The 18,319-nt window shown below is 30.1% G+C and overlaps 2 protein-coding genes across 3 annotated transcripts; both read right to left on the reverse strand.

Moving 5' to 3' along the window:
• Positions 1 to 2,173: 2,173 nt before the first annotated feature.
• Positions 2,174 to 2,942, reverse strand: LOC104223975 (uncharacterized). Its single transcript, XM_009775522.2, is given in 1 exon segment — positions 2,174 to 2,942. A coding segment is annotated over 1 exon segment (711 nt). The 5' UTR covers positions 2,885 to 2,942.
• Positions 2,943 to 14,298: 11,356 nt separating this feature from the next.
• Positions 14,299 to 17,472, reverse strand: LOC104217177 (zinc finger protein MAGPIE). Of its 2 annotated transcripts, XM_009767343.2 has the most exons (4): positions 17,338 to 17,472; positions 17,036 to 17,161; positions 16,257 to 16,653; positions 14,299 to 15,408 (listed from the first exon to the last, which is right to left on the reverse strand). In XM_009767343.2, the coding sequence occupies exons 2-4, from the start codon at positions 17,127 to 17,129 to the stop codon at positions 14,493 to 14,495; spliced, it is 1,407 nt and encodes a 468-aa protein (XP_009765645.1). In that variant the 5' UTR covers positions 17,130 to 17,161; positions 17,338 to 17,472; the 3' UTR covers positions 14,299 to 14,492. The 2 variants fall into 2 exon arrangements, with proteins under 2 accessions (XP_009765645.1, XP_009765644.1); XM_009767342.2 differs by having other exon boundaries at positions 17,036 to 17,472.
• Positions 17,473 to 18,319: the final 847 nt, after the last annotated feature.

Genomic DNA, 18,319 nt, shown 5'->3' on the forward strand with positions numbered 1-18,319 from the left:
TATCTAGGGTTTTGATAGAACCTTTTGTAGGATAAATTCTTTGTTATGTTTTTATATAATTTAGCCGTTGGATTTCTCTACTTGTTCAACTACGTGTTTGTTGTTGTTGATTGAATGACCATCAATTGACTGTGCCTATTTAGTGTGTAGTGCTCTCGAGAGAGTACATATTTAGGTAGTTGTTGAAAAACGTCACTCCTAACGTATGTGAAAAATCAATACAGTTGGTTTAAAGGCAGATTTAGAAATAACAAAGCCTTGACGTGGTCATAATGAGCGGTTAGATAAAGCCAACTAGCGTAGTTCGAGAGAATATGTCTAGTAAATTATTGTAGTTGTTTGAGGGAGAATTACGATATCTAAAGTGCTCACGATCAGTAGAGAATAACTTGGTAAAATTATAAGGAACATAGCTAGAAGGATTCCGACAATTGGGGAAATCATAGCTCTAGACCTTCTTAATTTAGTCTTCAACCCTTTGTCTCGTTAGTTGATAATTTTACCGTTTTCTAGTATTTGCTAGTTAATTAGTTAGAAATATAAATCTCAATCTTTATAATTTAGAAAATTGTTCAAACTTGTTTTTTTAGTGATATTAAACAGATATAGCTAAGCCTTAGTTTTCTGTGGGATTCGACTCCGGACTTTTAGACCGGATTATATTTGCAGCGACCGCTTATCCTTTTTAAGACTAGAGTTGAGCGTGATTAGCAGGCAATGCTTTTTGAAATGAGTTTGAGATGGTGTAAGAATCAATCAATCAAGGATTTCTTTTTACAGAAAACGGACCTCTTGTGCTCTCCAGAGCAGTTGGAGGAACAACGATTCTGAACTGATGGCAGGAGATAATACCAACGAAATCAAGACCTCACTAGAAGAAACAAATGGTGAGGTGCACCATCAATACGAAGTAGGTTATAGAAAAGCAAAATCCCCGGACAACCGATGGACATCAAGTTATATCTTAAGTCTATAGCGACTTAATGGAGCTGCAGCGTGAAATTAAAGGCCATCCCAACTCAGATAAATTCCAGTACTTATCCTACAAGATCAGATCTCAAAATTCAAATAATAGGAGATCAAACTATATAGCAAACATAAATATAAACTGCAGATTGAAATAATTCACCTTAAACTTCAGACTGCAACAGAGGCTGGTTTCCTATTTAAAGCTAGATAGACCTCATCAGACAAGGAAGCAGTAATAAGGTCAAGAGACTCAAACGGCTCTCTCAGTCTCAAGCATTTTAGTAAAGAGTATCAGTAGGGTTCTTATTTTTTAATCTGGTCACTCAAATCTCAGAATATTGGGTTTTCGCCATGTTGTAAAATCATAATGGTTTGGAGGTAATTTTTAACAACAATGCAAACAAGAAAAACAAAAAAGATGAAAAAAGAGCCACAGAATTAGGCACCAGAGAAGTTGGTACAGCTTTGGGAGAAAAGGGACATGTACAAAAATCCAGTTGTATCAGGGCAAGAACTCTGCCATCAATCTTAACAGGGGAAAATGGTGGTTTACAACAAAAAGTTGCCGAGGCTTAGTTCTTTATTTCTTTTCCTTTTTTGAGGGTCTAAGCAGGACGAGTGATTACACTTGCACCTAAAACAACAACCAGTGAAAAGTTCTTAGGCAACACTGTTGAGACTTGAAAGTTGGAGGTGCGCTTCATTTACATATAGCAGACAAAAGAACCTATATATTTTTGTTCCCTTCAATGCTTGTGGAAGATTGTACATTATATGTTATCTTATAAAGGGAATAGTGCTCACTTTGTTAAGGAGTCAAATTCTAGAGAAACCATCAAGCAATAAAATTTGTCATCAGGCGAAAAAAAATAGTTGACATCAAAGAAATAAGGACCTGATTTGAGGCCAATATCTCTTACCGCTACAAGTATGAACATCTACTATAAAGTAGAATTTTTCGTAAACCCCAACTCTTTTTATTTCCTCAACAACAACAAATACCAAACTAGCCGGGGTCAGCTATATGAACCTTCATTATCATTCACTCCATTTGGAACACTGCATCCCAATACTCAATAATTTCAACATTAATCCTCCAATTTGAGGAAAATTTTCCTAAAAAGTCAAACAAATAAATTAACACTACAAAAGATCGCACGCTAATGCAAAGTACAATTAAACAAAAATCAAGCTTGTCAAATAATCACCTGTCAAGACAACGCAAATTCGACGAAGAGTCCTATTGTTTCTTCTTCTTTCTGAAAATATAAACGTCGGTCTCCTCGTACGCGTACTCCGGATGTAAATGCTCGTGTGGAACCTTCTCGATATCAAACATGTCTCCGCTAAGCTCCCAGAACTTCTTATGCGCTTCAGGAGATCTCAGCTGGTAACCCAACAAAACGACGCCGTTCTCTCCCAGCAAAGCTTCCATAGTCGAGAGCAATGGACCCACCGTCTCCTCCAAGTACACCACATCGGTAGCAACAACGACATCAAGCGGTGGGTTAAGAGATTTTATCTGGTCTTGATTGGACCAATTCAACTGAGCCGTTTTCAAAGATTTATTCAAAACGGGCTTGTTTTTCTTAAGGTTGTGTTTTAGGGCCGGCATAACAGGAGCGATATCAGTGATAACGACGTTGTTCAGTCCCAGCAAGAAGAGGCCCATGGCGGCTACTCCACAACCGGCGCCGAGTTCGATTCCGCGTTTGTTTTGGAAGTTAAGGATGTCGGAATAGGGATTCGGAGTAACGGCGCATGTTTGAGGATGCCAACGTTCGGCGAATTTGACGAGGACAAGTGAACAGGGCCATACGCTGGTACCTACGTGCATGGATCCATTGTCTTGGTGGAAAGATAGCTGAGAATTTAGCACTTGAAGATCGATCACTGGCGAGTCTGTGAACTTCATCTTCTCTAATTTTCTCTCAGTAAAAACTGCACTTTACCTTTGAGCTGAAATTAAATGTCAGTGGGTTAATGGGCCAAACTTCTGGAACATACCAGTAGTGGGCTAGGCCTTCTTCAGACAAAGGGGATTTTGTGCCGCGACCTGAGTGTTTACACAGCTGCTCGGATTTCCTATTTACTTTTTCGTATACATAGATTATAGATTCATTATTATTATTTATATTATTATAAAAGTGAAAAGTCCTTAGTTAAAAAGTTAAATGATTTAAATGCCTTTTTAAATATCCTAAATATTCTTACTTATATCAAATATGGAAATAAAAAAGCAAATAAATGGAGGAGTCCATCACGCATCAAATATTTTTCTTTGATCGGTAAGTTAATGTCCTCCGTATAAAACTCTTATTTTCTTGTACTTTACATATATATTGGTTTTGTTTAGTATCTATTACCATAATATTAAGTTTTTGGTTTAGTTTATTTCCTTGATTTATTTTGGTGATTAAAAAAGAGAAACTATAATAATTTATGTGGGGTATTTTTTTCATGCATTTGTTAAAGATCAAAATTATTGTTTTGTATTAAATATATTTACGAATGAAAATTTACAAACTATAAAAAGTCAATATGAAAAAGTTACAAACTTTAGAAAGATATGCTCAACTTGCATTGTTTATTAAGGGTAAAGGCATGATAAAACACCTTAATAAATAGTATGTAGCATATCTTTATTAGGCAATTCTTACTGCAAGAGAGTTTATGTAACTATACTTGTTTATTATTTTACAAACAAAATGTACTTTATTAAAAGATAAAGTTAAGTTGTTACGAAGAAAGAAAGTGAATGTATAGTTTTACGAAGGTGCTTATAAGTGACTGAAATTTAGAATATATGAGTGATCCTCAAGTAAAGAAACCGTAATAAAAATTAAAAATAATTTAAAAGTGAATTGATTAGCAAGCTATTATATTATATTTTAGTGCAGAAATCTAAATAATATTAAAGCACTTGCTATTTTAAGTGAAAATAAAATAGTAAAAGAAATATAATATGAAAGAAAAAAATAGAAAAGAGATAGGCAGAGTATTTTTGTAATATATTTCTCTTTAAAATATCTATAGAAAATATAAACACTTAAAATATTTTTTTGCATCGAACTAAGCTTATTTTTAAAAAGTCCAAATTTAAATAATAATTAATTGTGTATAGACACACACGAAAACTTAAACATTTATATTGTAATATGATATTAACATGTTTTTCATATTTTCACTGTTTCTCGGATAATATTAACAATCATAGACTCTTGCCTTCATAAAAAACAATATTCAGATGCATGGTTGTGTGTATCAATAGAGAAAGAATTCTCTCCTCAAAATGTAAAAAGAGTAGACTAATCAAGATATAACAGTTAGACTTTATTTTGCAATAATGCTTTATTCTTCAATATATTGGAAATAACTTTTTATAGATTAAAAAAAGGACAATTTGTATTTTATGCATTTTGCTTGTGAGAAAGAAAAAAAGACGTCTTTCAGTTAGCTGACCATTTGTGTATTTATGAATAAATACTTTTTCAAGAAAATTCATACAAAAAACTTGAACAATTTTAAGTTGAATATATCAATTTAGATTTAAGATGATTGAGGACATATCCGGTAAAGTTTCTTCCTTTATTAGGCTGGATAAATAAGAAGCAACAACAACAACAACAATATAATCCCACAAGTGGGGTCTGGGGAGGGTAATATGTACGTAGACCTTACTCTACCCCGAGGGGCAGAGAGGCTGTTTCCAGGAGACCATCGGCTCAAGAAAGCAACAAGAGACGATATATTAGTATTATTAATAGACTCATAATAAAATAACATAAAATAACAGCAATATAAGAAATATAGAAAATACGAAAAAGATGAAAAGTATAATAATATCCAGCAGATAAAGCCCTGCATCAGTAACAACAATTATCATTTTCTTGTACTTACATACTTTTGTTTTTAACTTTTACTTTATTACTCAAACAAATTTTTTAATATCAACATTTATGTGATTGTTTAAAAACATAATACTTATTGAGATAGAGTACACGCGCAACGCGTGTGCTGAGAAACTAGTACATATATATATATATATATATATATATATATATATCCATCATTTATTTTTAGTTTAAATGGTTGGGTGAACAACTGTTTAAGTTAATTATTTTTTATTTTTGTGTTTACATAAATTTTAGAAATTTTACCGGATAAAAATTATAAATAGACCTTTTCCATGTCTGTAAGTGAAAAATAGGACTATCGTGGAGTTTCAAATTTGACATGTGAAATTCCAAGATATTAATTTTAACTAGTATTAGCACCCGCGCAGATGTGCGGACACTAACCATGTTAGATATTTGAATTATTTGGATTATACGTATAAAAATCTTCAAATTAAAACCTTCTCGATAAATATAGATTATCATTGGATATTAATTAAGAAACACTACATGAAAATGATTAAATATTTCTCAAATCTCCTAGTTATAATTCTATTTTTCTTTTTTAGTACCATTCTCGCCGGTGTCATTGGGTCCAAAAAATAGTCAGGAAGCAAAATAATAACTCGTGTTTATGGCAAACCAATCAAAGGTTGAGACTATGAAGAACTCTTTGAATACGACTTGACTCTTTTACTACTGCTTAAACTCTTATTTGGTGTGTTGATATATTCTAAAATTATTTCTATTTTAAATTTTCAGTTTCTAAAACTTTGTTTTTCAATAATAATTGTTTTTATAACAATATAAGTGAAAATATTATCCTTAATTCAAAACTCATTTTAATCGGCTATCTAAAATTTAAAAAAATTATTTAGCTAGTGATTTTCTTTCTAGTATGACTCCATTTTGATATTTGATACATGTTAAATATGTGAGTTATTTGAATTATATGTAAATAACCTTAAAATTTAAACCTTCCAGGTAACTATAGATAATTGTTAGATATTGTGTATAGAACACTACATGAAAAAGGCTAACATTTTCTCAAATCACATAGCGATAATTTTATTTTTGCACCATTCTTATTGGTGTCATTGGAACCTAAAAATAGTCACAAAGCGAAATAATAACTCGTATTTATGAGCTCTCGCAAAGCACAAAGGTTGGCACAATATGAACGATTCTTTGGTTACGACGTGACTCTTTTACTACGACTTGAATTCTTATTTGGTATGCTATTATGTTTAAAAAAATATTTCTATTTTGAAATTTCAATTCCTACAACATTATATATATTTCAATAATGATTATTTTTATAATGATGCAAGTGAAGATATTATTTTTAATTTAAAATTCGCTTTAATCGGCTATCTAAAAATGTAAATGAATATTTGGCCGTAAATTTTATTCTAGTATGACTCCATCTTAAGTTTATCGATATCTCTAGCCACAGATTTTAAATTTTGAATACCCTATACATATACAGATTTTTTGTTCTTTGAATCATTAAATGTTAGATTGATTGATTGTTATTATATAGCATTGCATATATTGTTTTAAAATTGCCAAGCAATTTTTTCTCGACACCATACTTGGCTTAACCTCAATGCAAACTACTAAGTTACAATAAAATTCAAATTCAAATACCATATCAGTTTGTTAGTACTAGTATTTTTTTTTAAAAACGACACACAATGTAAATAAAAAAATATTCTAAGATATCCTTATCTTATAATCTATGTATTTGAGTTGAAAAAAATATTTGAAATCGATGAGATCGTCTTCCAAATTTTTTACACTTAACAAAGATGAAACAGAAGAAGAAATTCGTTGTCGTCTCTTATTTCTGGTCATTAGATTTTTCATACATTTTTTCTATATTTATTTTCTTTTATCTTTTTTTTTTGTTTTTCTTTCTTTTCTTACATAAAATTAAGTTATTTCGTAAAAAAAAAGATGAGTTTTAATTTAATAGAAATTGTCTACATAAGAACTTTTTTTATATTTTTAGTCTTTGGTTGAAATTCTGTCATATTATTCTTTTGGCTTTATCTTATCAACCTAAACAGGAGCTCACCCAACCACTTAAATTAAAAAATTGAGGATGTATAATTTATATATAATTCATATGTAACATGTGTATAATCGTTTGTAATAGGTATATCATCTATGTATATTAGCTATAAAAAGTAAACAATAAATCTGCCCGGATATTTATGTAATAATCCACAAGATTTCGGTTTCTTGATTTTATCCATGATATGACTTCTATTATAATTATTTTAAAAACTCTCTACTAAAATTTAAAAATATCTTGCCTTTTATTTTAAAAATTACATTATAATTTAAAAATAATCTCATTTCGAAATAATTTGTTTACATTTTAAAAATAACTATTTCACGCCATACCAAATTTTTTTAAAAATATATTTTTTGTTATACTTGAAAATCACTATAGAAACTATCAATTAGAAACCAATATCCCTCCTTTTGAAATCGAGAAAAAAATATTTCACATAATCTAATGATTCAAAACTAATATTTTTCAATGAAAAAATACTACACCCTTGTAATGTTGGCTTGACTGCAGCTAAATGAAGAGGTTTCGGCTTATACCCTTCAATTCCTAGAAGGTGTTAAATAGAAATTAATAAATTATATAGCCAAAGTTTTGTTATCTGTTTGATGTCCATTTATATAAATTGATTCTTCAAACAAACATTTTTTTAAAAAGAAAAAAAAAACAACTTGTGTTGAATATTGAGTGATTTTGTAATGTTTCTTTCCCCAACATGTAGGTTTACTTTATTATATATGTAAGTAAATTTTTATTAACTTTTAAACTTTTTTTGTTATCTGGATAAACATAGACGTGTACCATATATATTACATTTATTTTAAAAGAAATTCACTTTATTCAAATCGAGCTATAGACTATAATTATAGGATTTTAAATGTAAAAAAGTTTATAGTTATATCGAGATTTTTTTTTTGGCCAGAGGCGAAGTAGTATTTACATAATTTGAATTAAGATAACAAAAGTTCCTAATATAATTGCATATGATCACTAACCGAATTAAGTATGATAACATGGTAACAAAAGATAATTTTTTAAATTTTAATTCAAATTCAAATACTTTATATACATAAATTCAAAATTACCATATATATATATATAACATAGTCAAATATAGAATAAAATTACCGTATACTATTGACATTTATTAGTTTGCCACTTGGCTTAACCACAAAGTCAATTATATATGGTAACTTTATGGCTTTAATATATACTAGTATTAGCACCCGCGCAGATGCGCGGACACTAACCATATTAAATATTTGAGTTATTTGGATTATACGTAAAAAATCTTAAAATTTAAACCTTCTCGATAAATATAGATAATCATTGGATATTAATTAAGACATGAAAATGATTAAACATTTCTCAAATCTCCTAGTTATAATTCTATTTTTCTTTTTTTGGTATCATTCTCGCCGGTGTCATTGGATAAAAAAAAATAGTCAGAAAGCAAAATAGTAACTCATATTTATGGCAAAACAATCAAATGTTGAGACAATGAAGGACTCTTTGGATACGACTTGTCTCTTTTACTACAGCTTGAACTCTTATTTGGTGTGTTGATATATTCTAAAATTATTTCTATTTTAAATTTTCAGTTTCTAAAATTTTATTTTTCAATAATAGTTATATGAACAACGTAAGTGAAAATATTATCCTTAATTCAAAACTCATTTTAGTCGGTTATCTAAAATTTTAAAAAATCTTTAGCGAGTGATTTTCTTTCTAGTATGACTCCATTTTGATATTTGACATTAACCATGTTAAATATGTGAGTTATTTGAATTATATGTAAATAACCTTAAAATTTAAACGATCTAGTTAATTATAGATAATCATTAGATATTGTTTATGAAACACTACATGAAAAAAGGCTAACATTTTCTCAAATCTCGTAGTGATGATTTTATTTTTGCACCATTTTTATTGGTATCATTGGAACCTAAAAATAGTCACGAAATAATAACTCATATTTATGAGCTCTGGAAAAGCACAAAGGTTGGCACAATATGAATGATTCTTTGGTTACGGCGTGACTCTTTTACTACTACTTAAATTCTTATTTGGTATGCTATTATGTTTTAAAAAAATATTTCTATTTTAAAATTTCAATTTCTACAACATTATATATATTTCAATAAAATAATTATTTTTATAATGATGCAAGTGAAGATATTATCCTTAATTTAAAATTTACTTTAATCGGCTAGTAAAAAATTTAAATGATTCTTTAGTCGGTAAATTTTATTTCAGTATGACTCCATTTTGAGTTTATCGATATCTCTAACCACAAATTTCAAATTTTGAATACCCTTACATATACAGATTTTTTGTTCTTTGAATCATTAAATGTTAGATTAATTGATTGTTATTATATAACATTGCATATATTGTCTTAAAATTGCTAAGCAATTTTTTCACCATGCTTGGCTTAACCTCAATGCAAACTACTTAAATTATAATTAAATTCAAATTCGAATATCATATCACTTTGTTAGCAATAGTGATTTTTTTAAAAACGACACACAATGTAAATAAAAAAAATATTCTAAGATATCCTTATCTTATAATCTATGTATTTGAGTTGAAAAAAATATTTGAAATCGATGAGAACATCTTCCAAATTTTTTACACTCAACAAAGATGAAACAGAAGAAGAAATTCGTTGTCGTCTCTTATTTCTGGTTTTTAAAATTTTCATACATTTTTTCTATATTTATTTTCTTTTATCCTATTTTTTTATGTTTATCTTTCTTTTGTTACACAAAATTAAGTTATTTCGTAATAAAATGATGAGTTTTAATAGAAATTGTCTACATAAGAACTCTATTTATATTTTTAATCTTTGGTTGAAATTTTGTCATATTTTTCTTTTGGCTTTATCTTATCAACCTAAAAAGGAGCTTACCCAACCACTTAAACTAAAAAATTGAGAATGTGTAATTTATTTATAATTCATATGTAACATGTGTATAATCGTGTGTAATAGGTATATCATCTATGTATATTAGCTATAAAAAGTAAATAATAAATCTGGCCGGATATTTATGTAATAATTCATAAGATTTTGGTTTCTTGATTTTATCCATGATATGACCTCTATTATAATTATTTTAAAAACTCTCTACTAAAATTTAAAAATATATTATCTTTTATTTTAAAAATTACATTATAATTTAAAAAATAATCCCATTTCGAAATAATTTGTTTACATTTTAAAAATAACTATTTCACGTCATACCAATTTTTTTAAATATACTTTTCGTTACACTTGAAAATCGCTATAGAAACTATCAATTAGAAACCAATATCCCTCCTTTTGAATTCGAGAAACAAATCTTTCACATAATCTAATGATTCAAAACTAATATTTTTCTATGAAAAAAAATACTATACCCTTGCAATATTGATTTGACTGCAGCTAAATGAAGAGGTCGGCTTATATCCTTCAATTCTTAGAAGGTGTTAAATAGAAATTAATCAATTATATAGTCAAAGTTTTGTTATTTGTTTGATGTCCTTTATATAAATTGACTCTTCAAACAAATATTTTTCAAAAAGAAAAAAAACAACTTGTGTTGAATATTGATTGATTTTTGTAATGTTTCTTTCTCGAGCATGTAAGTTTACTTCATTATATATGCAAGTAAATTTTTATCAACTTTTAAACTTTTTTTTTGTTATAAACATAGACGTGTACCTTATACATTATATTTATTTTAAAAGAAATTCGCTTTATTCAAATCTAACTATAGTGTTTTAAAGAATTATAATTATAAGATTTTAAATGTAAAAGAGTTTATAGTTATATGGAGTATTATTTATTTATTTTTGCTAGAGGCGAAGTGGAATTTACATAATCTGAATAAGATAACAAAAGTTCCTAATATAATTGCATATGATCACTAACCGAATTAAGTATGATAACATGGTAATAAAAGATATTTTTTTTATTTTAATTCAAATTTAAATTTTTATATATATATTTGACTAACATAATCAAATATAGAATAAAGTTACCATATACTATTGATATTTATTAGTTTGCCACTTGGCTTAACTACATAATCAATTATTTATGGCAACTTTATAGCTTTAATATATATAGATATAGATATAGATTACAAGATTGAAAAATGGTTAGCTCGCGATGTTTACTAATTATCTATAAAACCATTAATAAGAATTCTTGTTTTTTCCCTTTCAGATGATAATCGAAGCAAGTTGGTCCAAGACCTGGGAAAAAGAGAGGAATTTATTTACAGTAGATTAACTATGATGAATAGTTCGAATTTATTCACCAGTAAATCCTAATCTTACAAGCTAATAGCCTCTCGTAATGTGACAGATCTCTTTGAATTATAATCTAGTGCATTAATGGGTCATCTTTAGATGTAACTTTGTAAAAAATAATTAATAAAGTACTAATAAACTTAAAAAATTCAAGAGTCATTCTTTGTTCGGAGGATAATGCAAGCTAATTAGTATTATCAAAGCACACCATGTTTGTGGTCAACATCATATATAACAATTTACCCCGATTATTTTGATTATGTTTTTGTTTGGAATAAACTATTTTACTCTCGCCTATGTATATTTTTGAAGATTATCGTAGTCTTGTTGTAGCACCAAAAAAAAAAAGAAAAAAAGTTGGGGGAGCCAAGTGCACAAACGGGATACAAGCCACTCCAAACAAGAAAATACGTAACAAATAGAAAAACCCAACAAAAAGAAGTAAAGAAGCATAGTACAAAAAAGATGGTGTTAGATATAGCCTAGTTAGCTAGTCCTTTGATGCCTAAAACATCAAAATAATTGCAGAAAGTAACTAAGAGGAAGATTCAGATTTCTGAACATTGACAGATATTCGTAGCTGAAAAAGAAAAGCCAGGTAACTAACTAAAACCTCAGTAACTTCTTGAACATGCACATGTATTACCTATAAGGATTCTGTGCACGAGTAGAGACCCCAGGCTTTCTTGTTCTTTTGTCATCTCACGTCCTTAGCTTGTACATGATTGAGACACTTACTTTTTCTTTTTACTCAGCACTAGTCAAAAGGCAAACATGAACACATTGATATCATGCCTGGCATCACTCATTGTCTTTTGAATAATTGTCCTTTCGCAATTCGCAACCATATTAAGGTTTTTCAAGTTTAATTTGGAACATTCAGTATATATATGTGGACGAAGAACTAACATTAATGATGTAAAACAATACTCACTCAGTTTTAATTTGTTTTGAAGCTATTTAATTGGATGCACAATTTAAGAAAAAAGAGAAGATATTTTCGAAATTTGTGTTCTAAAACAATCCATAAATATTTGCGTGACTCTAAATCATCTCATTAAGAGTAAAAATGATAAGTTTAAGGTTACATTCTTTCTAAATTTAGAATGAGACATTCTTTTCGAAACCAACTAAAAAGAAAATAGGTTCATTCTTTTTTAACGAAGATAGTATATTGAAACTGTAGAGGCTATTTGAAGCAAGATTTTCTTTCAAGTCCACTTGAACGTACCTTGATTGTTTCCTTGAATACAATTGCTATTTTTCACCAACACAAATTCTCATAACTAATCTATCCATAAGAATTTATCCTGATAAAAAGAAATCATTAAATATATTTTCGTATCTCTTTTTGTTTTCTCCTCATAATTGATGCTTCTTTTCTGTTGCTGCTACTTTAATTTAATCATCCATTGTGCCCTTAATAGACGGTTACTAACAGTTCTCTGACCGATTGTTTGGTTAGGAAACAAGTTATCCTAAAATTAATTATTTCGTAATTAGTTATTCCGAAATTATTATCCCACGCTGCTATAGGAATAAGAATAATACTACAATTACGGAATAACTAATTTCGGAATTAATTATACCAAGATTTTATACCAACTAAATATGAGATAAATTCATTTTAAATTTAATCCTTAAATTAATTATCCCTTATCCCTCGTAACAAACAAGTCCCGGTGTTAATCCTTAAATTGAATTTTTTGAATTTAGAAAGCAGGCACATTTTTCTAGGAAAACATAGCATGCCCAAATTGCACTACCTTACTTTGACACCGAGAAAATTAGCAGACTTGTTGTGTTGCTTATTTTGATTTATAAATTTTTAAATTAAGAAAGCCAGCACATTTTTCTAGAAAAACTTGGCATGCCCAAATTGCACTGCCTTGTTGTGTTTCTTATTTTGATTTCTTTGATAGGAAGGAAATCATGAATTCGCTTATTAATTTTCTGGAGTCTGCTTACGATGTATCAAGTTAGAACTGCATCTCAACAGAAAACCCACTATGTCAACCTAACCATTTCAAAAGTGACCTTAAAGAATTTTTAATATAATGTAGAAATGATATCGGGTAGCCATTCCTGAGGACTGCTATTTAGAAATTAGTCAATCGTTCAAATTTTTAAGGACACACAATCAAAATTATTAGTTCAAATTTTAAGACAAAATAAGTACGGGCTATTTGTGTACTTCTCCCTAATATAATTACGAGGAAAAATTAGGCACAAAGACAACTATGGGAAGGGAAAAAAAAATAGAAAAGAAAAGTTCAAATCCTTTTATGGGTGGGATCACAGAAAACTTTAAATGAACATCTATTCCTTGCATGCAACTTACTACAAATATATAGCTAATAGAGTTGCTAACTTTGCATGGTTAAACAAAAAGAAGTTACATAACCTTATTTTAAGCTGCCATGGGTACTTGGGCTAGCTAGATTCAAGGCTTTTTGCCATTAATTTTAATATCTTTGAAAAGCAGTTTGAGATGAGAAGATAATAACTAGAACAAATATGAAAGCTAGCAATAATGGAGTTGAAAAGGGCTATCTGTATTGCCCCCACTAAGCACCCCACTTTAATTTTTATTAAAAAAATTAAAGCCATCTTTTTAAAGAGGGTTCAACAGAATATGCATGGATCTCCTCCTTGAGCTCTTTGATAACATTTTTTGCAGAGCAACTTTTTAACTTTCTTCAACCACTCAATTGCTACCTTTTCTTCTCTGCAAAGTTTGCAAATACTAAAATCCCCCATCTTTCCCTCCACCCCCCTCCCCCAAACCCACCCAACACCCAAACCCACTTTATTATTCGATCCGTTTCAATTTAAATGACATATTTTTTTTATTAATCCGTTAAAAAAATGACATATTTCTATATTTGAAAACAAATACTTTTAATGAATTTTTTTTATAGACACACAAATATCATGATCCCACAAAACTTTCGCCTCCTTAAGCTTTTAGGACCACATATTTCAAAAGTCTTTTTTTTCTTAAATATTGTGTCAAGTCAAACTACATCATCTAAATATCTAAATTGGGAGAGAGTATCATATTAGCTTTCTTGAGACAAAATATTTAAAAATAAACTTTATTACATTGGGGATTAGATAAGGAGAAAGGAGAACGAAACAGTGAGAATTGAACTCACGCCTACTGATTGGAAGGCTTTCACCGATACCACCAGACTGTAAGCCGAATTAAAACAAAATATTAATATGAAAAATAAAATTACCCAATTTAATCATATCCATCCATTGATGGAAGAAGGGTGGCAGATTGATTGTACCCCAACTCCCAAGAAATCTCTAGTTTGCCCTCCCACTCCTCCTCCTGTCACACTATCTTCACGAGTTATTATGTGACGTCGTTTTGAAGGAGGATTATACATCTGCAGCTGGTTCAAAGTAGAGAAATCATTCACTGAACCTTGATCTACTTCACTTCCAAGACTAGTACTGATTGAGTTATTTGTAGTAGTAACGTAAAATCCACAGAACTTGTTGTTATTCACTTCTTGAACTTGAACATTATTGTTCTTGACATTGCAATTATTCATCCCAAAATTGTTTCCAAGAAATGATGGGTCAGTAGTTGTGGTTGTTGCTCCTATCTGAGCAGCTTTTTGGAGCAAAGCAGTAGCTGACATACTAGCAGTAGAAGAAGGTGTAATTTGCTGGTGAGATTGGTGTTGGGTACTAAACAATGAAGGAACGCTTATGTTTGCAGATGAAGTGTTTGTTAATTGTTGCCAGTTAACATGGTTGTAATTTACTGGTGGAGGATTTGAACGTGGTGCAAGAAGGGTATTTGTGTCATAAACAGCTGCAGCTGAAGTCTGAATTAGAGGACTTATTTGATGGATTTCTTGGAGATTATTGTTACCTATTGTTTCTTGCTGTTGAGATACTTGCCCCATATTCCAAAGTGACAGTTGATCTCTTCTCATAATTGGGTCTGAGTTTTCGTTGTTGGTTGAAATTGGCTTGAAAAGAGAAGAGAAATGTTGTGCCATGTTTGGACCTAAGGGGGAACCTATGAAATGGTAATCGATGTTGTTTCCAGCCAATGGGTTGTGCATATTTGATGCTGCAGTAACTCTAGCTGTCTCCTCAGCTAATGCATCACAAAAAGCCCTATGAGTCACGAAGCTGTCTCGCCTGCTCAATTCAAAATATCATAAGATCAAATTAAGTCTAGGGCAAAAAAAAAACAGAAAAAATTACAAAATAAAGATTTTTGTTCCATGAATGTGAGAGTGGAGGAACTTAATGGCAAAAAACAAAAGTAAAAGGGCAACCCGTACACTAAGTTCCCGCTATGCACGTAGTTCGGGGAAGGGCCAAACCACAGAATCTATCGTACACAGTCTTACCCTACATTTCTGTAGGAGGTTGTTTCAATGTCTTAAATAACAAAAAACAATAATAAAAAAAACAAAAAAAAAAAAAATACTCTTTGGGACCCTAGTACCAAGATGAAGAAAGATACTAACCTAAGGATATCAAAGCTAAAATCCAAAAAACATAAATAACTCATTAGGACAAATAAAACGAACAAGAAAAACAAAAGAAAGACTTTTTAATGAATGTGAAAATGTAGAAAAGGGGAAAAAAAGAAGGTGCACTACTCTATAGGACCCTAGTAGTACCATAGTAAAGAAAGATATTAACCTACGAAGATAAGAAGCTAAAGAATGACTTTTGATTACGAGCAACTATTTTGTCTTCAGTAAACTACCCACTAAAAAAAGACACCAAAGAACAAACAAAGAAGAATTTCCACAAATTCCACTATTTGCAGGTTATGAAGAAGACAAACAAATCACAATCACAAACCTTCATTTTACACACATAAGGTAATTAATATTTTTCTTCAATAGTGTCCTTAAATTTTCTTCTTTTGGAACTTTAATGAAACCCTTGTGAATAAATAATTAACCATACCAAATGATAAGCAGTTAGTATGCGATGCGGTTAGAATTTCGAGAGTTAGAACGAGTTTTTACCTTGAAAAAATAGTACCACAATCACATCTATATTCCCTAGTGCCACAAGTTTTTGAATGAGCTTTCCAATCCGATTGCACAGCATATCTTTTAGAGCATTTCTCACATTTCCACTTCTTTTCTCCATGTTTTCTACAGTAGTGTTTCTTTATCCCAGTGAGATCTCCTAAAGCTCTTGAAGCGTGATGGTGAACACAACTCTTTTCAGGGCAAACGTAAACTCTCTTTCTCACTTCTTTTGAAGTCCTTTGCTTTAGTTTCCAAGGTAAATTATGTCCTCTCCTGTGAAGTTGCAGATTTTGATCTCTTTGAAAACCTTTTCCACAAATTTCACATAAGAATCTGTTGGTTGCCATCAGTGTCTTTGGTGATAAGGCAATCACTTCTGCTTCAGGATCTGTAAAGATAATAGCAAGATTAATTACTTTCTTAAGTTATATTGTAAAGAATTAAGGAAAAAACATGAATATTCATGAATAGCATAAGGTAGGGTAAAGTCTGCGTACACTTTACCCCAGACCTCACTTGTGGGATTTCACTGGGTTTGTTATTGCTGTTCTTGAATATTCATGAATATACATGACGGTAGCTTGTAAAGCTACAGAAAGGCAACAACAACAACAAACCCAGGGTAATCCCACAGCTGGGTCTGAGGAGGGTAATGTGTACGCAAATCTTATCCTAACCTTGTGAAGGTAGAGAGGTTGTTTTTGAGCTATAGAAAGGCATCACAACAAAATAATACTATGTTGATAATGAAAAAATGAGGGTTTGCTTGCCTGGATTTCCTGGAAGGTTTCTTTTTTTCTTGAGAGGGAGAGGATTGGATCCTTCAATTGAGTTAAATCCACTTAAGATTACTTCCTCTGTCATCTTTCTTTTAATTTCCTTAGCTTGGAGTCAATCTACAAAAACAAGTTCACTAAAAGAGTAAGCTGGCTAACTTGATCCTTTTGTGGGAAGAAAACTAGATATGAAGTTTGAAGGATTGAGATTTAAATCTGAAGTTTAAAGGATTGAATATATTTTAGATCTCTTTCTTGGTAGAATTAAGAGAAGAGCTCAAAATAAGAATGACTACTTGATTTAAGTTTTCTGCTCTAAATAACATGGAACTAGGAAGATAAATATATTAGATCTCTTTCTCTCTCTAGTTGTCTCACGCACACATTCTCATATACTGCAGTCTTTTAACTGCTTCTTGTCGGAATTGAATATTACTTGTATCTTATGGGAGGTGGTGAAAGGTGAAAGTTAAAGAGGAGGTTGTTTTTCTTTTATTTTTTTTAAAAAATAATTTGTTATATTGAAAAGGGGTGAGGGTTGGCAAAAAACACAAAACTAGGTGCATGATGACACATATGATGAGGACTGGAGAAAGTGAAGACTCCATACCTTTCCATTGGAATGATTATCCCATAATTGTTTTGCTTTTTGTTCTTTTAATATGTTATTAATTCATAAATACTATATTATTAGTATATATTACATGCTTCAAATATTTGCCTTAACCCCACATAGATATGCAGGTCCTTTTAATCTTAATGATGTATATTATGATATGTATGTCTTGATCAGTTTGACAGTTACAAAATGAGTTTTCTTAATTTGTACGATGGGTTAAATTTTGAGGGTAAAATCATTATATTTGGCTTTAGAATGGAGAAACCTCTCTATGAATAAATGTCTATATGGTCTTCTTTTATAAGAATAGTAAGTTTGAAATGTAGGTGACAAAGTGCTATTGTCTCCTTTTAAACTTTTCTTTTGGACACATGGAAGCTGGAAAGATATGACTTTTAAGATTCTTCAGACTGCAAAACAAACTTCAACTATATATCCTGCATATCCTTTCTGTTTAACATGTATATATGCCCTCCTAATTTGTTAATTTTTGACTTCTATCTCTCTATTTTGTTTAATATCAGTTATGTTATTACTTAGGACTGATTTATTAATTGTATCATGGAAAGGTACTAGTTTAGGAAATTAAGTACTAGTAGTTATAAGTGGAAGAAGAAGCTTAATGAAAAAAAAAAGAATTAACCCAAATAGCTGTTCAC

Source organism: Nicotiana sylvestris, chromosome 7 (genome assembly GCF_000393655.2).
Source record: "Nicotiana sylvestris chromosome 7, ASM39365v2, whole genome shotgun sequence".
In the NCBI taxonomy this organism is placed as follows: domain Eukaryota; kingdom Viridiplantae; phylum Streptophyta; class Magnoliopsida; order Solanales; family Solanaceae; genus Nicotiana; species Nicotiana sylvestris.